The 25,374-nt window shown below is 34.5% G+C and overlaps 1 protein-coding gene across 1 annotated transcript in view; it reads left to right on the top strand.

Annotated features, from left to right (window-relative positions):
• The window catches only part of rdgC (retinal degeneration C), a 204,252-nt gene extending 179,711 nt beyond the window's left edge, over positions 1–24,541 (top strand). Inside the window, exons 11-13 of the mRNA XM_089631830.1 lie at positions 14,229–14,386; positions 22,906–23,008; positions 23,796–24,541. Coding sequence (XP_089487956.1) covers positions 14,229–14,386; positions 22,906–23,008; positions 23,796–24,004 — 470 coding nt within the window. The 3' untranslated portion in view covers positions 24,005–24,541. The remainder of the gene's footprint in view (positions 1–14,228; positions 14,387–22,905; positions 23,009–23,795) is intronic.
• The last annotated feature ends 833 nt before the right edge of the window (positions 24,542–25,374 follow it).

The following is a 25,374-nucleotide window of genomic DNA, read 5'->3' as shown; positions in this document are numbered from 1 at the left end:
AAATAAAAAAGAAATTTCAAAAGAAGAGAGGTTCTCAATAATAATATCATCAACTAAAAAAACAACAAAAGCTGCAGAAATATGTGATAAGATACAGAAAGACATCAAACTAGACCAACTTAAAATTGGAATAAATGGATTAAGAAAAACAAATAAAGAGCAAGTAATCATATCCTGCCCAAAAAAAGAATATACCAACACTCTTACGGAGGAAATTAAAAAACTCAATTATAACTTAGAAATAAATGAAATAAAAAAGAAAAAACCCAAATTAATTTTGAAAGGACTCAAATCGAACTTGACGGAAGAGGAAATAGTAAATGGGATACTCACACAAAACGAAGGAATTCAAGACATTGTAACGAAAAACGAAGAAAATAAAATAAATTTGATTACTGAAATAAAATACAAACATTCTAAGAAATACCAACGTGGTACTCGGGATCAAGAAGATGAAGAACAAAACAAATTCTCGAACTATATCGTGGAAACCAGCGGTACAACACGAAAAAATTTGCTATCCTTAGAAAAGATAAATATCCAGTACCAAAGGGTTAACATAGTGGATTGTGATCCTTTAACCCAGTGCTACCACTGCTGCAAATTCATGCACACAGCCGCCAGATGCCTAAATCGAATGAATCCATCGGTGTGCCCGCATTGCACGGGTGATCATACTTTTGCTAAATGCCCTGAAAGAGAAAAAACACCGGTTTGTGCAAATTGCACATCGCAAAATAAGAAATATGGCGAGAAAAATAAAACAGACCACACAGCTTTCAGTAACTTATGTCCGTACAAAAATAAAATGCTGAAAGTAGCAAGAGACAGAATAGACTTCGAAGAAAAATGACAGAATTTTATATAACGCACTAGACGAAAAAAATAATATTGACGAAAAAACATATAGCAGCTATCAAGAATATCGTACCCACCAAAACGATCTCAATCTCAGTCCTTTAATTCTACACATGAATATAAGAAGTTTGGAACGAAACATGGATGAATTTTTGACAACAGTAAATAATGATCTCAGGAAGCCCGCTTGCATTGTGTTAACGGAAACACATTCAAGTGGCGAAGTGGCGTACTATATACCGGGATATACCTGTGTATCTACTACAAACCGAATTAACAAAAACAGTGGAATCGTTATGTTCCTAAAAATAATTGTGACATATTGTGCGAGGAAGAAATTAATGTGAATGGAACAAACTGCTTACACGTACAAATGAAGTGTTATAACAAAAAAATTGATATTATCTCTCTATACAGAACGCACTCGTCTACTGTAGGTTTGTTTATAGAAGAATTAAGACATGTGTTATTAAACTACAGAAACGCGAATACAATAGTTTTAGGTGACATTAATTTAAATATATCGCACGATTATACATCGAACGATAAAGATAATTACTTAAATATGATGGCGGAATTGAATTATGTGTCGTGTATTAACTCTTACACCAGAAACGTCAATGGGCAACGTCCATCATGCATTGATCACATTTTCACAAATATCAAGGATATAAATAATTTAAACTCGGGAATTATAAAAACCTCAATTACCGACCATTACATGACTTTGCTACATTACAATTCAATAATACCTCAGGCGATAAACCAACATTGCGGACAAACTGCTAATAATAAGAAAGAAATATCTATTGTTAATATCGAATCTTTGAAAAATAAATTGTCATCGGAATTATGGTTAGATATTCTCCGAAGTGAAAACGTCAACGAGTGCTGTAAAATATTTGAAAATAGATTAACAAACTTTATAAATGATTCAAAACAAATTATTCCAAAAGGAAATACAGCAAAATTTCGTAAAATCAAACCGTGGATAACACATGGGCTTGTTGTGTCCATAAAACACAAAGAATGGCTTTATAAAGAAACAAAAAAAAAACCACTAGACATTAAATTAAATGTTCATTTTAGAGAATACAAAAATAAATTAACCACGCTCATAAAAAACACGAAAGAAATTTATTATAAAAACAAACTTGATGATTCTGAAAATGACAGTAAGAAAGTTTGGAATATAATCAATGAAATCATGGAAAATAAACAAAAAACCAAAAGTAATACTATTAAGAGTGTAATACAAAACAATAACATAATTAACTGTATTGAAGAACCTAAAAAAGGAGCAAACGCTTTTAATGATTTCTTTGCAAATATAGGAAAGAGTCTAGCAGAAAAAATTACCGTGAAAAAAATAAATAATATGTATATTGAAAATATTCCGAATATAGAAACTAAACTTGAACTCTTCGAACCAACCAATCCGTCTGAAATTGTACAAATTATATCAAAAATGCGAGGTGGTTCTGCTCCGGGATTTGACGGTCTCACCGTAAAAACACTAAAAATCATTAAAAATTATGTTTCTACACCAATCTCTCATATTATAAACAATAGCTTTAAGACAGGAGTTTTCCCGAGCACGTATAAGAAAACCATAATCTCTCCAATATTTAAGTCCGGTAGCCCGGAGGACATTTCTAATTATAGACCCATTTCACTCTTATCTAATATATCGAAAATTTTTGAAAAAATTGCTAAAAAAAGACTAACTGCATTCTTAAATAAAAACAAAATTATAAATGAAAATCAATTCGGTTTCACAGAGGGAAAAAGTACCCAAGATGCCATTGCAAAAATTTCATCTAGTATTCAGAGTACCCTGGACAAATCAAATAAATGTATAGGAATTTTTATTGACTTAAAGAAAGCATTTGACAGCATTTTCCATGAAAAACTTATATTAAAATTAAAACAAAATGGCATTGTCCACTTAGCCCTTAAATGGATAGAAAGCTACTTAACAGAGAGACCTCAAATTGTAAAATTAAACCAAACTTTTAGTACACCACTAACAAGTACATTTGGCATTCCTCAAGGCACGGTCCTCGGACCATTACTATTTTTAATGTATGTAAATGACACTTTCCAACAGAAAATCAAAGGTGAATTAATCTCTTATGCTGATGATACTGTTTTATTAATAAAAGGTCAAACATGGGAACTAGTTAACAAACTTGCAAATGAATGTATTAATATCTTAAAATCATGGTTTGATAATAACCTACTCACACTTAATGCTAAAAAAACAACATATGTATTATTTTCACTACAAAAAATACCTAAACACGAAGTAAATATCATAATCCATGATGAAAATTGTGACAATATCAACTGTCAACTACTTAATCCTATGTGTACTGTAATCAACTCTTCTTCTGAAATCAAATATCTTGGTGTGATCATCGATGAAAATCTGAAATGGAAAAGCCATATTAGGGAGTTAGTAAAGAGAATAAGGAAATGTATATATATATTTGTTAGGTTAAGAAATATTTTAAATGTGAAAATACTAAAAAATGTATATTATGCTCTTGTCCACTCCCTGATTATTTACGGAATCATAGGTTGGGGAGGATCTTATAAAAACAACCTAAACTCAGTAAAAATCTCGCAAAAAATTATTATAAAAGTAATACTTAAAAAAAACTCTACTTTCCCAACAAAATTGCTTTTTAAATTGTTTCCAGTACCAAATATTGATGATATATTTAAGCAAACTTCCATTATAAAAATGTGTAAAGAAAAAAATAACACAGAATATCAAGAATTTTATAAACTCATGAGAAATGGAAATCAATTTATTACGCCAATCTTTAAAACAACTCAAATGCAAAACCATTATATTTACCAAGCCATAAAAAACTACAATAATCTCCCTTCCGAATTGCGCTGTATTACGAACCAACAAGAACAAATAAATAAAATCAAACTTTTTTTCCAAAAAAACTTATATTAAACAAAAATAAAAATATAATAATTATTATTATAATATATATTATTATATTATTATTATTATATCTCATTATGAATTATGAATCTAAGTAAGAATCGTGGCTCCCTTATCAGGCACAAGAGCTCCTCTTTTCTGATAAGGTATACATGACCATATATGAACCTTAATATTAAAAAAAAAAAAAAAAAAAAAAAAAAAAAAAAAAAAAAAAAAAAAAAATGTAAATATATAGTTTTGTGATAGGAAGTAACATTTTCAAAAAAAAAATTGCATGGATTATTACAAACGAAATACACGCGACGATTCAAAAATACACACACTTTCCCAAAAAATGTTTTGATCAAGGAAAAACAATATAAATAAATTGTTCCAAAAAATGTTCTAACTTTGTTATTTTCCTCAGACATTTTTATCTTATTTTCATCCACGGAATGTACTAATAATATTACAACCTTTCGTACGAAAAAAAAGAATAAATATGGGATGAATTCTATCTATATGCAAATCTAAAAAAATTCCAATAATTACGATATAAGACAAACATTATCTTATTTCGACCCCCTAGGCCTGGTAGAGTGGTAGGGCCAAGCACATAGAACACATCTGTCCCCAGCGATTGGCTCAGCTTTTTGTTAATATATTTCGTACACAGAATACCAATAGATCCCAATGCCTGTAATATATAGTTATATCTAGATCGACAACCAGAGGCGGATATGATATTAACATTGTAAGGGAGTTCGGGTTTGTGTTTGACTTTGTGTTTTCAAATTGTGACCACAAAAAGGCGTTCTAAAATACGCTCAAACGGTGCTTCACTAATTGAAAGGAGAGTATTTAATTAACTTATACCTTTTAGACGATTTAAAACCAGTGACAAGAACTAAGTACGCATCAGTGACGTGAATTCCAAAGTAACGGGTTTTTTAGAGTATGATTAGTTATTACTAGAATACAATTACTACACGAAAACTTATCGATGAAGAAACACGTTAATCTACGTATCAGGATATCGATTCTCCAATCCAGGTTGCTCGCAATCACCTTCGAAAGTACGTACATTGGTAGACATTCTTATTCTTGAGTGTCGTCAAAGGTACGTACGTACATAAAAAACATTAACGTCAAAAATCATTCCACTCGAACAACGAGTGGGTCGAAACACTCATTCGAGTGGAATGACTTCGTCGAGAATCAAGGCCCAGGTCCTTCGGACGGGATTTTTCATAGATTACGTCATTAAACATACTAATTTCGTATGTCTGCGATGATTTGCATTAGTTTTTCCGGCGTGAATTATTCCTGTCTAAATTCTTCACTTCCAATGAGTTCAATCTGGTTTAAGATTTAATTAATCATTAATTAATATCATTAATCGAAAAGAAAGTGCGCGCCCTCGATAGCTAGCCCGTGACACACTGACGAGGCGGCGCTGGCGAAAAATCCTCCCTTCGCACACGCATACCGTATGTGTGTCAATTGCCTATTTGAGTGTAGCCCAAACATTATTCTACATGTTCCGATAACGTGGATGACGAAACGAGCTCCTGATTTTAATATTAACAGTACGAAACTCTATCACGAGTGGTACCCGTGATCAGTATCTTCTAAGAAAAAAACGTCACCAGTGAAGCTGGCGAACAACAAAAAATACACGGCTGTTAAATTGTTAAATGTTATTTTTATAATTCTAGTACAAGCAATACTACAAATAATTTATATATCAATTTAATATAGATGGTAAGGAAAATATCTAAGGTTACTAGAAAAGATTTTTTTTGAAATACGTAGGTACATACTGCAATGCAACTTTAAATAAAATTTTCGAAAATGCCTTCGCTGCAGTGCTAGCTGTTCCTATCACAGTTGTTTTTTACTAAAACTCTCAAGGAAAATAAAATAAATAACCACCTAAAAAAAATTAAAAATATATACTTAAATGTATCTATAACTTTGTGGTTATCCATTATAAATAAATGAAACAATATTACTTTTTTTGAATCACAATATTTTATTTATATACAACCGTTCCTTCCTTTGAGCAAAATATAACATTACAAAACAAGTTGCGAACATAGTATATTAATAAGTGTCGAAGTGGGGGTGGAGGCGTGACTAGGGATTAGTGAAGTAAAAGGGAACATATTGTCTTAGATGGGGCTGTAAGATAATATATTTTTATTGATAATTGACTAATTTTTTTAAGGGAAGAAAATTTATCCCTCTATAGTTTTCAAAACTATGATTTTTCGCAAAGATATGGTAAGCGAAATGGAGAAAAATATTATTAATAATGACACCTTAAGACGAGACAATACCCTTAAATAAAGCCAGAATCTTAACGACGTAAGTGAAGCAGCCGTGCACAAAAATATGCGACGCGCGGCACTGGTGTATTGGACGGATCTACGGTTGGCTTTGCCTTGGAAAATCAATCTTTCTGTGCGGACTATTTTAATTATCTCTGATAAACCTATTACTAAAATTTCAAATCTTTTTAAAGGGAGCCCTCGGAAAGTTACTAATTTATTGTACAGGAAAATAAAATCTGGTGCTCACCTCTAATTTTATAGTTGAAAAACGTTTTTAAAAATTATGAAAATGTTTTACATAAAATATTTTAATTGTAGGGTCTCGTTTTTATTAATCTTAAATGTAAATAACTTAAAAATGTACTTCTAGAAACAATTGAAATTTTAGTTATACATTCATCAGAAATAATTAAAATGTGAGCGTCGTACAAACCCCCGTTATTAGAGACTTATGTCTCCTTATATGTTCTTTGATTCTAATTTCCAAATTTAGAGTTATTTTCCCGATATACAATGAGGAAATGTCATTAAATTATAGTTCATGTATACCGGAAAGAGTCAATTTATGTTTCTGGTCTTTAGCGTTACTCAAAAAATGAGAATACTTTAGTGTATCTAGATTTTGATGTAACTAACTAACTAACTAACCATCACGCCGTTTCCCCGCAGGGGTAGGCAGAGAGGACGGACCGCCAAACAACTCGGTCTTGGCACACACTCCTTGCCTCATTCACATTCATACATCGTCTCATACATACTCTTCTATTATTCTGACTCTTGACATGGCCCGACTCGAGTATCTGATTCACTTGATCGTGCCATGTCTTCCTCGGGCGTCCCCGACTTCTGCTACCATTCACATTTGCATCATATATCCTCCTTACACTCCTATCTTCGCTCATTCGCTCTACATGCCCAAACCATCTAAGCGTCCCTTTCTTAATCTTACTCATTACGCTTACATCAGCCTTGCACTCTTTGCGGATCTCCACATTCCTCACACGATCAAACATGGTTTTACCACACATACGCCTCAGGGATCTCATTTCAACAGCATTTAATCTACTTTCATCCTTTCTTTGCCAGTTCCATGCCTCACTTCCATACATCAAGGTAGGTACCAGCACTCCGTTGTGGACTGCTAACTTCGCTTCTTTGGACAATTTTTTGTTAGCGCCTACGGCGTTTAGTCCTCCATTAACGGAATTACCTGCATTTACCCTTCTTTCGATATCTCTGTCAGCCTTCCCATCTCTCGTAAACATACTTCCTAAATACACAAACTCATCCACCTGCTCCAAGTATTCCCCATTCACAATTATATTGCACACTGTTTTCGTACTCTCTCTTTCAAACACCATTACTTTAGACTTACTTACATTCATCATTAACTCATTCTTCATGCATACTTCGTTCATCCTAGACACGAGAGACTGTAGATCATCTATACTATTAGCAATCAGCACCGCATCATCAGCATACAACAGGCAACATACTTTCAAATTATTCAAATTCGCGCCCAATCCCACCTCTTTCAATTCTTGCATACAATTATCCATGTATAGATTGAATAACCACGGTGACATTACGCAGCCTTGTTTAACACCTTTTGTGATATCAAACCACCCCGTAAAACCACCGTTTACCCTAACACATGCAACGCTTCCCTCATACAGAGACGCAATTGCCTGAATCAGATTCGTATTCACTCCATACTTGGACAACACCTTCCATAGCTTTTTCCTGTCGACTCGGTCGTATGCTTTTTGTAAATCTACAAAGGCACAGAAAAGTTTCTGGTTTTTTGCCAGAAACTTCTCAGTGAGCATACGCAATGAGAATATCTGGTCCATGCACCCCCTTCCACTCATGAAAGCACCTTGCACATCCCATATTTTATCCTTTGTTTCCTTTCTTACTCTTTCAATCAAAATTCTACCATACAGCTTGCCAACTGAACTAAGCAGGCTAATAGTCCTATGATTCCCACATTCCATACGTGACCCTTTACCTTTGTATAATGGCATGATCACAGCCCTTCTCCAATCTAAAGGCGTGTAACCTTCCTTTAAACATTGGTTAAAAAGATTGCACAACCATGTGAGAATTACACGGCTACCTCCTTTAAAATATTCAGCAGCAATATTGTCAAACCCAACAGCCTTACCATTCTTCATACATTTAATCGAGCTTTCTATCTCATCCATGCTAATTTCGGTAACATTCACTCCATCGTCATTCATATCTGATTCGCCACTGGAATCACTGTCATTCACTTCGCTTTCGAAGACTTCCTCGAAATAATTCATCCATCTCTCTTTTATTTTTTCCTCATTCGTCAACATTTTTCCATCTTTTGATTTTATCACTTTCATGCTTCCGTTTTCTGGGCCACTCCGGGACCTTTTGACTTCTTTCCAAAACAACTTAATGTTTTCTTGGAAATGGTTTGTCATTTTCATTCCTTCTTCCTCTTCCAGGCGTTTCTTTCGTTCTTTCACTCCAACTCTTACTTTTTTCTTACATTCCTTATATACTTCTTTCGCTCGATACTTCTCTTCGCTGGAAGCACTGCCAGCCGCAATCAGACACAACCATGCTTTCTTCTTTTCTGAGACCAGTGCTTTAATCTCATCATCCCACCATGCATCACCTTTCTTCCTACCTTGCGTACTTATTCCACAAACCTCCCTAGCAGATTCACAAAGACACACTTTTATGTGGTTCCATGTTTCGTCTATGCTTAGACCATCCATTTCCTTCGCATTCAATCTTATCTCTGCACAATTCACATACTTACTTCTCACATTATCGTTTTGCAGTTTTTCTATTTTGACTCTTGTCGGAGCTGGTACCGTTTTCACTTTAGAGCGCCAACCGCGAAAGAGGTTTACTCTCGACACTACAAGAAAGTGGTCAGTTTCGACCTCAGCCCCTCTGAAAACTCTTGTGTCCTCGGTAACAGCTCTCAACCTAGAGTCAATTACTACAAAATCAATAATTGACCTCTCATTTCCTCTTTCCCACGTATATTGGTGGATACCTTTATGATCGAAGAAAGTATTCGACACAAACAGGTTCCACTCTAAACATACTTCAAGCATTCTGTTCCCGTTGTCATTCGTTCTTTTATCCCCAAACATACCTAAGACCGAATCAAATCCGTCACGTCTAATTCCCACCCACCCATTCAAATCGCCTGCCATTATAATCCTTTCGTTCATATTTTTTAGTCTCATTACAACATTCACACCAGTCCAAAAATCATCTTTCACTTCATCGCTTTCAGAATTAACAGGGGCGTAGCAAATAACAAGAAACACCCTTGTCAAACCGATTTTAAATCTGATCCACATTATTCTCGGACTTACACATTCATACTGCAACATACATTCAATCATTCTGGGAGACAGTAGCGCTGCAACACCTTGACAAGCCCTCTCCGTATCTGGTCTCCCAGACCAAATGACGAGCCTATCATTATGCTGCATTGTACCGCTACCTTTTTTCATACTCTCTGTTATACAAAGTACGTCCAAACATTTGCTCACCATAGTATCACACAGTTCGTTCATCTTTCTTTCCATTCCTCCTCTAATGTTCCATGTACCAATTCGACATTGATCACGTTCCGTCCTCCTCTTTGCGCCATCGAAGGGTTGGCGATGTGATGGATAGCGAACCTCATCGACATCTTTGTCGGCCATTCCCTTCCAAGTACTACTTAAACATCTTAATTATACAACTTATCATATCGTTACACACATAAAACAAATAATACATATTTATACGCTTAATATAACATTTAACTTAACAAATAAACTACCACTAAAAATAGTTATTTTATCACTATATAATTGTTTTAAAACACTCCATGTAGACAGCAAACCAAAGAGCGCGGGTTCATTCCGATTTCATCCTTCATTTCCGATGTCATTATTCCACGCGCGGAAGGGCACGAGCGGTGGGGAGCGGAGGTTGCGGCAGGGGTTGCATGAGTCGCCAAATGACTCTTTTCTTGTGCGGGTTCAGGGTAGATTCCGAGAAACGATGATTCTGTGGCCTAAGCAATGTCATATGGCCCACATTCTATAACGGCACTGAATAAGCACTGTATGCGTCGGACAGCGGGGTTTGCAGTATTGGTGCGGGTGGACGAGGGGCAAGGGGCAGGGGCCGAAGGGATGATCACATCTGGTGAATGTTCAAAGCACTGATCTCGTATTATAGGCACAGGAATTCACACATCTTAGGATTAACAATATTATTGTCATCTTTTCTTAAAGTCGTTATACGTCCACACTGGTCACAGTAAAATTAGTTTTTAGTACACTTAAGCAACTTAAATACAGTAAGGAACATTTATTGACACTTTTAAGGGCGGAATATATGAAATTTCACTTGTAATTGTCGAAGAAAGACGAGACCGACCAAAACGCGTCAGGCTGCTCCGAGAGCCCGACCGATACATCGATTGATGTAATTCACAAAAAGCTGTGTTCCGCCATACATAGATATATAGATATTGGTTACATGATAACTCAACACAGTGACAATTCAACACACTTTTAAAAAGTGATATAAAGTCATTAGAAACGATGAAAAAAAAATTAAACCTAACCTAACCTAACATAACCTAACATAACCTACTTAACCCAGTTAATAATGTTTTTGTTTCATCACTTTTCATGACTTTATATAAATTTTTAAATATGTGATGAATTATCATTTTGATGAGTTATCCGGTCACCATAGATATTTATGCTGCACGATGTCCAATCTAAACGTATGTATTTACGATAGCGCCGATGACGGTCGCGGTCACTCGCGATCCGACTTATAAGGAGACAGCACGCATGTTTTGATTTCGAAATTGCTCTGCAATCTTACAGGAAAAACGAGGAGACGGGCATCTAATTCTACCTAGTATCCTAACGACGCTTGTAGTTGCTTCGTTCCTTTTCCATTATTCGTGGTTTGGCTCGCAAGTGTATACGTAGCATAACGGCGGCGAATGCGCGGTTTCAATGGTGTTATTTGAGCACTCTTGAAAGCATGTTGTTTTTCCCGATGCTGTCTGCCTTTACCGGCTCATTATTTTCTTGACGTCAAACAGTCCTCTTCAAATAATATGCATGTTCAATTTTTATCATAATCAAAATGAAGTCGGAGAATACTTCCTACAACACAGCCCAAGCTAGCGTAGCAAGTAGGGAAAATAAATAAAATGTTAATGTTATACCTCAGAACAGGTTACACGTAGTCAAGTAAATTAAAGTACCTATGTAGCTTTGTTATATTGTATGAAACCGTTAAAACAAACAATTTCAAACAAAACTAATATAATACAAAAATAAGGCTCAAATCTTTTCACCGTCAAATAATATTTTTCATAACTTCCGGATACACAGCTTATCACCCAATGCTTCGCATGCGCTGTTTGGACATAATTTTTGAATATACGAGTATTTCCCTCCGAGATCATTAATCATGGGGCAAACGTGGAGGGTAGAATACTGATCGGTATAATTCTTCCAAGCTTCCAACTTCGGAACGCGCAGTTCCTGATTATCAGACTACAAAAACCCTGAAACCGAACCTTTACCCCCTACACGCAAACCAAGATAATGTTCATGCAATCCAGAAGCCATAATTGTATATAACAAATTAATAGATAAAAAAAAAAATGAAGCGTATAAACACGATAAAAGCTTGCGGAAATTTTCTCCTATTTATTCAGCAAAACAACAGAAATCTCAAAACTTTGTAGTTTCTACATTGAAACGTCATAAACCGTCAGTATAAATAAAAATTGTGCCACCATTGTTTTTTTACACTGACAATTAACCACCTCAAAATGTCCTGTTAACATAAGATATTCACAAACTTAACAATGCAAATTCCATTTATAACATTCGTTCACACGCTAACCTCAAACCCCACAACAATTGGGAATTAAACCATCGTTAATTTATATTCAACCTAACCTAACCTAACCCCAAACCCCACAACAATTGGGAACTAAACTATCATTAATTTATATTCAACCTAACCTAACCTAACCTCAAACCCCACAACAATTGGTAACTAAACTATCATTGATTTATATTCCACTATAAGAACGCAATAATTTGTGCGGTCACGGAGAAAAGTTACTAATATAAAATACTGTTAAATTATTAAAAATCTGGTAAAATTATTCGTTTTCCTGTTCAAAACGGAACTGCGGAACCTTCAACGAGTGACTTGAGAATGAGTTCCTAACAAAGTATCAGTTAAAAGCGAGTATTTTCTGAGGAAGGTGGAACACGTGTTCATACAAATACTGATATTGATATTGACAAAGTGATACTGTCGCATTCAGTCATGATATTTATAAGGTAAAGAACACGCGTTCTCGATGTATTCTGAATGACTAATATTTTATCAGGAAATTTACATAGGGTAGACCGAGGCTATTCGGATCAGTTTTTATGTTTTCTTGAAAAAAATTAAAACTAATGCATTTTCGAAAAAAAATTTTATTTAATATTAAGCATTTGACATTTTTATATGTTTTAATTTTAATAATCGTAACATAAAGTAACTTTAAAAAAACATATGACTATTACTGTAGACCTCTCCACTGATCCGAATCACCACATATATATGTGGTGATTCGGATCAGTGGTGGGGCTACTCGGATCAAACCCGAAAAAATAGTTAAGTATGAAATAAAACAAAAACCAAAAATAGGTTTTAGAACCCATAACTTTTATGAAAGTATCATGACACTTATTACACTCATATTGGCTTACCCACCGCACAAATAAAAACTTTCTTGACCTAACATTTTTCGTGGCACCATTCTTCGCAAGAAGAACATTGAATCCAATCTTCCTTTGGAGGATGTACAAAAGCTTCATTGCGATAAATGCAAAACCACTTTCTTGAAGTCCCAGCCGATGAAAAAGCTGTTACGGAAGATTTTTAAACTTTAATTCCCGGGGTACCTTTGAACTGTAATTTTGGGCGGTTTTTGGCGAGAGAACTTTTTATTCCCTTTGCGTTCGAGGCTTTTATTTTTTCTTCAGTATCTTTACGCAAATTGGAAATGTTTACTGGAGATGTAATATGAAAAATTGGCACCTTTGCAACGCGGGAGTTCTTCTTAGTTGGCACATCCTTTTCAAGAGGATGTGCCAACTAAAATTGTCGTGTATGGGATTCCGTAGCTCACAGCAGTACTGCGTAATCCCATTTCACCGGATTTTACTTTCCTAACGGTTTCATCCATTGCCATTTTCGACCATGATTGATTAGTCGTCTTTTTAACATAGTTGCGCACCATCTGTTTCAAATAAAAATATAAAACAATTAACGCATCGAATTTTAAAAGCATTAAAATATGATCCAAAGAGCCCCCCCACCGTCGGTCCGTTTAACCTCACATTTATCAATATGATATTTACTCAAAGTAAAGTACAAAAACATACAAAATGAAATTTATTGCGCTTTAATTCTGTTTACTGTGCATTTGATTGATAAATATATAACATATGAACATGACTGAATAGCTTACCTTTTCAGAAAAAACACTAAGAACGCAGAGAACAATATTACATCAGGCATTTATTTGAGACGTAACTTGTACGATCTTCACACATATCGATTTTTAGCAGTCAACCCACGCAATATGTAATATCGGTAATTATATTATTATTAAATACGATAGATGGGGACGCTATGTCCAAATTTTTTCATTGTCATTTGGTTACAATAGCCGAGATATATCCATATTGCTTAGCTTGATCCGAATAACTCACCCGATCCGAATAGCCTCGGTCTACCCTACTACCACTTTTTTAACAGGTTCATTTTTATCCGTGGAGTTTCCGGTAGTTCGGCGTTAGAGCGTTGGAACCCGAACCGAACTAATTAGACTTACAAAACTGAAACCTATTTTTTCGCTTTATGTCTAATCTAAGTATAATACATGAATGTTTTTCCGATTTAAAGGCGCCCCCATGATAAATCTATTGTAACCTCTCCCCTAATAGACAGATAGACTAACTTACATGAAACCTGACCAATGCTGTATGTTACAGGCTACATAACGGTGACGGAATGGTGCTTGAGTATGGAGGCGGCAACGCTGCTGGGCCTGCCCTGGAGGATGCTGAGAGATAAACTGGTGAGGCTGGACGCCGATACGGGCAGAGTGCGCTTCATGGACACCTTCGACGGGGCTAACGCTGATCTCATGGTAAGCAAATAACTAACAATTAGACACATATATTCAATTTAATACATACATTTTGAATTATCATTTTATTTTCAAAGGTGTATTGAATTGTCACTGTGTTGAGTTATCGCGAAACCTATTTTTAACATTAACTCCACACAGGAGACCCTCAGAAAAATAATTTTGCTCAGGGCCTATGTTATATTTGAGGATGCTGTGTGGAATAGAATTAACACGGGTCTTGAAAAGATCAAGCGTTCACTCTTCTCCACGCAGCATCCGACATAAAAAATAGTCAGTTTTAAGAAAAATTAAAAATGGGAAAACAGAATTTTCTTATTAAATCCTTGTAGATATATTAAATGAACCGGTCAAATTTTTTTTCAACACTTTATACATGTGAATACCTTGTTAATTGTACGCTTTTTTATATAGTTTTTTTTATTATTTAATATTTCCGTAACAGAAATTTGTGATTCCAGAACACTTGCGATTTTGAAAATAGTCAGTTTTGGAATAAAACCCCACAATTTGTGATGTAATACCTTGGGTTATTGGGATTATATAAGTTTGGAAACGATGAGAAACGCTAAGACTTTAATATTCTGTATAGGGTGTTCTTTAATCTGTCGATCAGCAGAGCTGTTTTCTCGTATTGATTACAGAGACACCCTAGTGACATAATATATGTCATCTACCGGAATCTCATTTATTTGTACAAACTTTTTATCTATTTTTATGTTTATTAATTTTCATATTATTATTACTGTACTACTACTAAAGCCATTTATGCTTTTGTAGCTCAATCTATTACACTTTACCCGTATTTTAGTTTAGTTGACTGGTTTTGAAAGAACCCTTCTTTCGTTTAATTAAAATGATTGATGGCAAGCCACAACTGATTGGGATTTTTCATGCATTCATGAGATTGTCATAATATTTCTGTATATGTGTATTAAATAAAAAAAGCAATCTTTCTCGCACTTACCTTTAGTTTGGAAACGTTTTTTTGAGTAGTGATGTTATATCATTTATCTGGGATAAAAAAATGATTATTGAAAATAAATGAAACTAAAATCTTCTCGTAAAGATATTTCTCTACTTAGTATAACACTCCTTTGATGTAACGATTTTTTTCGTAGGGGATGTAATCCTCTTATAAATTTACGCTTTGAAAAGGTTTCGATGTTTTGTTCTGACGAAGATCCGCCTTAAGTATTGGACGCCATAGTATAAGATCACATTTTTCCCAAGCCTTGCAAAAAGCAAAGAATTAGGTGGTATCTTGTTTACTTCCTTTCTAAGCTTAACAGCATGTTCAAGTTTTGCTTCCGCTGCAGATTACAACGTCTGCTGTTGATCGATGTACGTTGTTTTATGCTACGTAGAAGTTTTTTTTCTTTTGGACGCGTGTAAAGCTATTTAGAAAAGTATTTTCCTGTGCAATATTTATGCTAGACTTTTACTGTATTACGAAAATCAAATCTCTGGCAATATTGATCAGGCGAATTAATTTTTTCCAGATAAATTGATCACTTTTTATCAATTATTGGAATTATGTTTTTAAACAAATTGTGTGTACCTGTAGTAAGAAAAAAAGGTTATTAACAGCAACCTAAAGATAAAACCCATTGTCAATTACTAGAGACAATTACTAATAGCTTTAATTTTTAAGAAATGTAGCATTAATTATTGAAAAAAATAGCTTTAATTTTGCGTTTTCATAGCGTTTATAGCTAAATAAATAGAAAAACTTATAAAGTTTATAGAAAAGCTATTAAATTAGCAAAATCACTTGAAACACGTTTATTGTATTATTGATTGAAACTCAAGATGGCACATTTTTCTACAGTAGAGTGTGTCATTTTCGTTCTACGATCTGTCAATACAAGATTATAGCGACTAAAAAATCTTTCTGCGTCAACACTACTCACAGGGGTCCACACAGTCATCAGAGCTGCCTCAGCAAATTCTCTGTGAACAATTTTTACAGCTAAGAGTAGCTGAATTATGTCTACAGTGACTTTATACCTCACTGGCTCTAAAAGCTGTCTTAGAAAATAGCTGTTACCTTCAAGAAATTTATTGTCATGTACAGATTTGAATGTTAGTGCAAGCCATTTATGATCCATTTGTTGCTTTTTTGGGGATCAGTAGTGAGGCACGAAATAAAAGGCGTGTCGTGAAGTTCACTGTGTTTATTGGTGAGTCAGTTGCCGTGACGAGGAGATGACGTAGGACAGATGTAGAATATTCCGGTTGCTGCTGTGATGTGCTGGTCAAGCGCGGGTCAGTGAGTCGACACCGGGCGCTGGTGACCGGGACTCGATGACTGTCAGGCGCTGGCGATCTGGGGAATCAATACTCCAGTGCTGACGGAGGCCGAAGGTGCGGCGGACCTTGTAGGCGGTAGAACGGGAGCGGCGTAGACCAGTGAGGATGCTGCGTGTCCTCGTGATGGTCATGATGGCGTGGAAGAAGCGCTGGTCAGAGATACTGGAACCAGGGCGTTTTAATCCGAGTAGCGCTTGCCAGGAACGGCGATCTGGACAAGGCGCTATGATGATGTCCCGATGGAGTCCATGGTGGTACGGGCGAAGCCGGGAATATTTTCCTTTGCGAGGGGCGCGGGGGCGCACCGATCGTCACTCGTGAGATTTATCCACTGGCGGCAGATTGATGACTGACTGACTGACTCGCTGCGTCGGGCATATTTATACTACACGGCTGACGGCAGCAGTAGGTAGATTGATGCCAACTAAATCCTAGGCACTCGCACAGACTGTATGTTTCAGGAACCTTCGATAGCGCGGCAATTATGCATAGGCCGTAGACTCGAACCTTCTGGCGAGTTCTCTTAATGTGAAAGACGGACTTGCGATGTTATGTCTTTGTACTTCAAGCACCTAATTGTCGTCGATAGACAAGTAGGTGCTTGAAGTACGTAGGTTGCTCTGTTTACGATGCGATTTCGACTGCAGGTACATAATTCGGGAGTAGGTACTAAGTAGGTCGAGCGGTTTATTATTAATAAGTTAATCTAGATTTTTCTCGACGCCACACTTTAATTCGTGAAAATAGCGTTAATGCTATTTATTTATATATTTATTTATTTATTTAATATCAACGGTATAAATATACCATAAACAATGATAACATGTCACAGTTAAAATCGTAGAAATATTTTAAAAAAAGAATTACAAATATATGTGGCATTTGAATGTGAAATGACATTAGAGAGTAAGTAAACAAGAGATACAAGTACATAAGTTTCTATAGTGCAAATAAGGTAGAATTAGATTTAATTAATATTGATTGAAAAGATTTGATAGCATAGCCCTCTTGTACCTACCTTGCGTGCAGTTAAATAGATCTGCCACATCTGCGTATCTATTACTAACTTCATGCAACCTAGGTACAAGCGAGTGTTTGGAATACTCAGTCCTGATATTGTTGCATTTAAACAAAATTTTAGAACGAGTAGCTCTCGTAGGTATATGAAATTCAATGAGGTTAATTAAATCAGGACTGTCTATACTACCATTTACAATTTTGAACATAAATATTAAGTCGGATATAATTCTTCGATCTGAGAGTTTTAATAAATTTAGATTTTTCATCAAGTAATTATAATTTATATTTTCAATGGGAATACCGAGTTTAAAATTAATGTGTCTTAGGAATTTATGTTGAATTTTTTCGATTGAATCTGAATGTAATTTGTAGTGGGGGGACCAGATCGAGGAGTTATATTCGACTTGACTACGAACCAGGGATGTATACAAAAATTTTAATGTTGAAATATTCTTGAAACCTTTGGAATTTCGAAGAATGAAGCCTAGCATTTTCATTCCTTTATTATTTATATGCGATATAAAGTTTAATTTAGAGTCGAAAGTTATCCCCAGGTCATTAATTTCTTCAACAGAGGTAAGGATTGAGTTATTGAGTTTATATGAATGAATAATTGGTTGATTTATTCTGTAAAATTTAATTGAATAACATTTATTTATGTTCAGATGAAGTTTGTTAAGAGAACACCAATTAATTAACCTGTTCAAATTATTTTGTAGACAGATACAATCTTCAGCGCTTTTGATTATTTTAAATATTTTTAAATCATCTGCGAAAAGTAACGTATTAATATCTTCATCTAATATATTTACAATATCATTTATGAACAGTAAAAATAATATTGGGCCTAAATGAGACCCCTGTGGTACACCACTGGTAGCTATAAATTGATTGGAAATGAACAAATTGATTTTTACAAGTAAAACTCTATTAGTTAGATAGCTAGCAAACCATTCTAAAAGTTTTCCGTCAATACCGAGCTTACGTAGTTTGATCAGGAGAATTTTATGGCATACTTTGTCAAAGGCCTTGATAAAGTCCGTATATATGGAATCGACTTGAGTTCTGTTAGCTAATGCGTTTGATATATAGTTTTCATATAACGAGAGATTTGTCAGAGTTGATCTACCTGACAAAAATCCGTGTTGATTCGGAACAATGAGATGGTTAATACATGGTGAAATTTTATCAAGTAATAGTTTTTCAAAAAGTTTCGGAATTACAGATAGCTTACATATTGGTCTATAGTTAGTAACATCACTTTTATTACCCTTTTTAAATATAGGAGTTAGATAACAACGTTTCCAAATATCAGGGAAGCACCCTGTGTCAAGGGATTGATTAAACAATAGAAAAATCGGCTCAGCCAGTGAAGTAATGCAATTTATCAGGATATTGGGATGTACATTATCAGGTCCAGCCTTTTTGTTTTTGTCTAAGGATTTGATTTTACTTATAACGTCGTTTATTTTGATGTGTATGGCAGGGATATGTATGCTCTCGTTAAGCGACGAAGGTGGTATATAATTGACTGGGATATCTTCGTCATAGACGCTTTTAAAATAATCAGCAAAATAGTTAACTTTTACATTCATGTCAGTACTACTCTTTTCTTTGAAGTGCATTGAAAGGGGTAAACCTTGTTTGTTTTTTCTAAGAGAGTTAACGTGAGTGAAAAAGTTTTGTATATTAGAAGGTATAGAGTTTTCGATTCCATTTATATAATTGAAATATGAATTTCTTGATAGTTTTTTACATTGAGTTCTATAGTTGTGAAATATCTTGTAGTCGATAGAGAGTTCGATTCTTTAAAGTTTTTGTGTGCAATTTTTTTACAGATAACTAGGTTAATTAGCTCGCCACTGAACCATTTTGGAAACTTCGCTTCCTTGAAGTGTGAAAGTGGTACATAGCTTTCAATGGCCTTATTAATAATTTTGTAAAATAATTCAAGATTATAGTTAATAGTATTATTATGGTGAAGAAATGACCAGTCTTCATTTGCAAGATATTGATTCATGTTAGAATAGTCAGCTTTGGAGAAATTATAAGTTAGGTAATAAATATTATGGGTGTAATAATAAATAATATATGTATTAACTATAGACATATTTTGAAACAGCGTTAGAATCTTTACTTGTACGCTGCTTTTGGATCTAATATTCGAGTATACCTTACGTATTAAGTACAGTTTTTTCATTTAACAAATGTAAGAAATTTAAGGGAGAGAACCATCTCATCTGAGCTCTGTTTATTCCTAAGAGTAATCAGTGTTTCGGGACCCTCCCCGCGTCTTGGCCAGCCATTTACGTAAACAAGATAAACTTTTTTTGCACTCCAAAACAAGAATTCGCTTTTGTATTTCTCAGGGGAAAGTAGCCGGTTATTATGTTTAACGTTTTATCTCGGAAACACTTCGTCCGTTCCTCGACATTTAAAGTTGAACGCGGATAAGAACGAGTTACTTTACTTTTTTCACATTTCAATAAAATCTTCAATCTGATTACGAAAATCACATTTTTCAAATATTAATGCTTATGACTATTTCGAATAACTATTTCTAATAATTTCTAATACCGATTTTAAAGAAAACTGATCACCGATATACGAGACGTTTCCACTCCTGGGCCACAGATAGGTCAATGAATTTATCAAAAGTACGTTCAAATTTAAACTTCTTGATTGAAATCTGGGGAAACGCATTTGAAACAAATATAAATGATCTACAGGTGACACAAAACAAAGTAATCAAAAAGCTTTTTCACTTCAAACCTAGAACATCTACAAAAAAATTATAAATGGAAACAAAACTATTAACATTAAGAAAATAATACTAATATAATACAAAGCTCTGATTTTAATTCCATTTGGATATTGCGGATTCTTTGGCAAAACAAGGAGCATCCTTCCCTATTGTTACAATTGCATTGCCCTATCCGAGATTTTTCCATCCTCAAAGATAGATCCCGCTATATTATTATGTAGTCAGAGTATTGGCATATTGCTAGTCAGTCCAAGATAGCCTGCATGCCTCTGAAAGCATCTGGATAGGTCATTTTACATTTAGAGCAGATTGAAAACAGAGTGCGTACACTTACACTACAGCGTGCGAATACTTGTGAACCGTATGAAGTTTTTGTGTTTGTTTGAGATATCTAAATGATCAATTATATAAATAAACAAATGTGGAATAAAAAATCTATGGAGTTATAATAATACAAAAATGTAAAACTTGCGCAAGGTCACCGAACGTGACTCTAATTTGAAATGATTATTTCCTAAAGGGTGCAGGGAGTTCTACTTAGGGAGTTGTTCAGAATATGGCACATAGATCAGCTGGTCTGTGGATTATTCATCTTTTTATGTTATTGAAATAACTATGTAGACCCGAGGGACTTGTGAACATTATACAGTTACTTGAGTTGGTGTAATGGTCCCGTAGCACGCTCTCGGGAACATTACCATCCAATTAGTAGTTAGAAGTGTTTAGCCAATTAAAATAAATTTTAATTATGCGTTACGTTTGTCTGTTTACCTAACTCCATTAATAATATTTTCATTTACCTTTAATAAATTAAAGTAAATAATTTAATTGAAATGTAAAAATGGATTCCACGATACTTGATCCCCCGACAGTTGGCCCCCGACAGTTGGCCCCCGACAGTTGGCCCACGACAGTTATTCCCCGAAAAGTTACATCCCCCGAGAGTTGATCCCCGGATAATTGTTTCCTCTGTCAGTTGATCCCTATTGTAATAATAATTGATACCCAAAGGATTAAATTTCCTGTGCACATCCTTATTGGTGAAGTAAGTATACAGAGAGGATAAAGAGGGTAAAACAAAGGTTGTTATATTTTTTATGGCGGGAGTCTGAGTAACCCACCGTGTAAATATTTTTGTTGACAATAATGGCAGAGGGATTAACTGTCCGGGGTAACAACTTTAGGGGACCAATTATTGGAAGAGGGGTGGTAGAGGGGGTGGGACGGGTTTAAGAAATCTCATGTAGACATTTCGGAATAAAACTGTCAATTTTTTAAAATCAAATCTACGCTGCCCACCAGAGACTCTATTTTTTACAAAGATAGAAGATTCTTAAATTGAAATAAAATGAATTTGGTGACCAAAAATAATTAGGTTATCGGTTACCGAGTTGTCGCACGGAGAAAACGTACCGATATAAAATATTGCTAATACATTAATAATCTCTTCAAATTATTCGTAATCCGGTTAAAAACGGTACTGCATGCCCTTAACAAATGTAGGTTCCCTAATAAACTTTTTAGATATGAGTACAATATCTTTAGATGTTGGAACACGTGTTCATAAACGATCTGCAATCCCATTTGTAACCGGATTTTAATAGATCAGCAATAGTTATCATTTTTGGAAACTGGAGGATCTGGGTTTAAGTTGCGACCTTTATCTTTTATTTTTCTTAGTGTTTGTATTTTTTATGTTTCATTTAGAGTTATTTTTAATATTATCTTCTTTGTTGATAAAATATTATAATGAAATCATTCAAATCATTTCGCCTATTTGTTCTCCACGCAACACGTAGGTATTACTTTGGCGGTCATAACCGTAAATTTCAATTCAGTTGCTGTCTAAAAGCTTTCACATTTTTTCACCGTGAAAGGTTCTGACATTTATCACGTTAACATATTTCTAAATTAGAAATAAATTTTAGAAAGATGATGTCTTTTCCAGTACGAATTCGCAGAACTCGAAGTATGCTAAAACCTTATTTCCAAATAAGATATGGAGATGCCACATTTAAAATTCATGCACAGTCATTAAATATTATGTAGGTATATACGGTGTCTGGAAACTAGTAATGCAAGCGAGAAAGTAGTGAATAAACATCAAATTTGAAGTTGATTTTATAGATGTAAATTTTTGATTTGGGCTTTCGTTTTCGAAAAAATCAAGTCCAATATTAGAGGTTTTTCAAACTTGAACAAAGTCGATCACTTCGTGATTATCTACTATTTATTGACTTTAAATAAAAGTGCATTTAAAAAATTGAAATGCTCAGATCAAAAAAAAAAAAAATCTGTTACTATGTGATGTAGATTCAACAGTTTCCCTCTTGTACCACGAGTTCCCGAATACCGTGTACCTGTAAGTAACAAAGGATTATATTTGAATATTTGAAATATAACATTTTTTTTACGTTTTCAGAAGGATGCTCAAAAGGCTGGCACATCTTCAGTGGTGGAAACTCTTTACCGAAACAAAACCAGTTTGGAGGCTATTTTCAGAATCATCGACAAGGATAATTCAGGTAAATGAACATGATTACATGCTCTTATTTGTCATTTTAAACACACCTTTTTAAGATGGCTTGACTGCATTTTGTGCATAGGTTGGTTGATTGATGTTAACAGGTAGGTGCTGACTCAAAGGTGACCGAAACCACTAACCCCACCTAGTAACACTACGTGTAGTAACATCACTCCTCTGAAAGTTCCGTACTTTGAACATGTAAAGTACGTCAGCAGTTTAGAATACTGGATGACTTGCAGTCAACAGTATAATAAATTCAACAATTCAACACACCCTGGTCTATTTCATTACCTTCAATTAAAATGAATGTGTCGACATACTTTACCGATAGATATGAATCATTTAACTGCGTATGTTTTGACCCAGTTTATTTAGCATATGGGTGGCTTCTCTGATGTTTGCTTTACATCAAAATTATAAATATCTTTGCTGCAGGTCATTGAAAGATATATTATGATGTTTATGCATTATACTGTAAAATTGACTTTGAGTTTACCTACGAAGGCATCTCATTGCCTTATCGATGTAGAAATTAGTTTACAATAATATTCAATGTACAGAGTTCGAAAATAAGATTCAGTTCAATGTACCTGCGCGTTCCACACACTCTTCTGTCCTATTCAAACTAGACACAGATAGTATGTTCAAACAAAATTATTGCTTGAACAGACTTTGTAATAAACAATGCATTATATCAAAGATGATTTTGAATTGCGAACAGAATAAAAACGAAATTCGGCTGTTGATTTCCCAAAGATTAAAAAGTAAATTAACTTTTATTTCAGGCTACATAACACTGGAAGAATTCTCCGATGCTTGCAACCTCCTCCGCAAGCACATGCCAAATCCCATTACGCAGGAACAGCTGGTCGACATCTGCCGTCTAATGGACATCAACAAGGATGGTCTCGTGGACCTCAATGAGTTCTTAGAGACCTTCAGACTGGTAGACACCGACAAACAAAGATGCATGCCGATTTCTGAGGACATGTGACACCACGCAAGCCGTCGCGAGGTCGCGGCGGTCGACAACACAGACGAACCTACCGTGGAATGGATCGCTCTCGACGATACCAAAAAAACTGTCACGATCAGCTCCGAGGAAGATAAAGTAATCGGTCCAGGAGACAAAGCAAAGTCAGGTGTCACAGAACTGAAGAATGGCAAAGAAACTGCTGGAGTCAATAATGGCAAGGAGGCAATTGTTGCTACAGTTCTGTCCCCCGTTGCAGGGATGAGAAATGGCACCAAAGATGATGATATGATAAACATAATCGAAATCAACGTGAATCATAATTAATTTAAAGCAATATAATTATCGCCTTGACGAGATGATAAGGACTCGCTTTGATCTGGTCAGCATTGATAAAGCATCTAATAGCATTTTCGTCATGAATACATAATATTTATGCAGATAACCTATTTACAACCCTCTAGATACATTTTAAATAATTCGCTCCATTAGAATAACCTACACTACATTAATTAGAAAAGTTTTATCATTAATGCTAAGTAAATCAACTAAAATAGATCCCTCCTTTACACAATACTAAAAATGCTGGTCCATATGTTTTCGTTTTACAAAAATTGATCAGAATTAAGAAAACTAAAAAAAACCAGACCTAAATAACCATTTTTTTTATAGATTATTCTTTTTTTATAAAATTGTATAATTTATCTAATTATACCTAATGATGCATCCATTTTTCTGTCAGCTTAGGAATACTAACATAAAAAATTATAGATTTGTAATTTCTTGTACCTATGTAACCTATCAAAAAATTTCATGCATGTCTAGCTAAATTCTTAATTATGAAAAAATATATATAATCAAAATGCGATTCCCAAAATGATTACCCTTATCTAAGCCTTAATTCTAAAACTATTTAAGTAAAACAATTTATAAAAATGGGGAACAATTTATTGTAGAATATACATGTTCAACATTGTCCTTACCAATTTAAAGCATATTGAAAATATCGCCAAATGTTTGTTCCAAAATATTATCTTCGTTTTAGGTGATCAATGTTAGAAATAAACACTGATATGTGTGAAGGTATATTTGACTCAATAGAATAATTATTTGAAAATGTAATGAATATTAAATGTCCTCTTGATTTGCTGAAAAACATGCCTACTCAATTATTAGGCTTACAATTAGTATGATTGTACTAAATATTAAAATCTAAAATTAGACATTTTATGTAATATTTTTCCTTGATGAACTGCTTCTTGAAAACTTTTTACCACAAAGATTTTCAATTTTAACGAGTAAGTTTTATAAAATGATGTAAGGCCAAACCAAAAAAGATAATTTAGTAATTTTTCTCTCCCTAATTAATACACACATTGTCTTTATTATAT

This window comes from Hesperophylax consimilis, chromosome 5 (assembly GCF_061612785.1).
Source record: "Hesperophylax consimilis isolate HC1 chromosome 5, BYU_Hcon_1.0, whole genome shotgun sequence".
Classification (NCBI taxonomy): Eukaryota; Metazoa; Arthropoda; class Insecta; order Trichoptera; family Limnephilidae; genus Hesperophylax; species Hesperophylax consimilis.
This window is presented reverse-complemented; position numbering and strand designations above follow the sequence as displayed.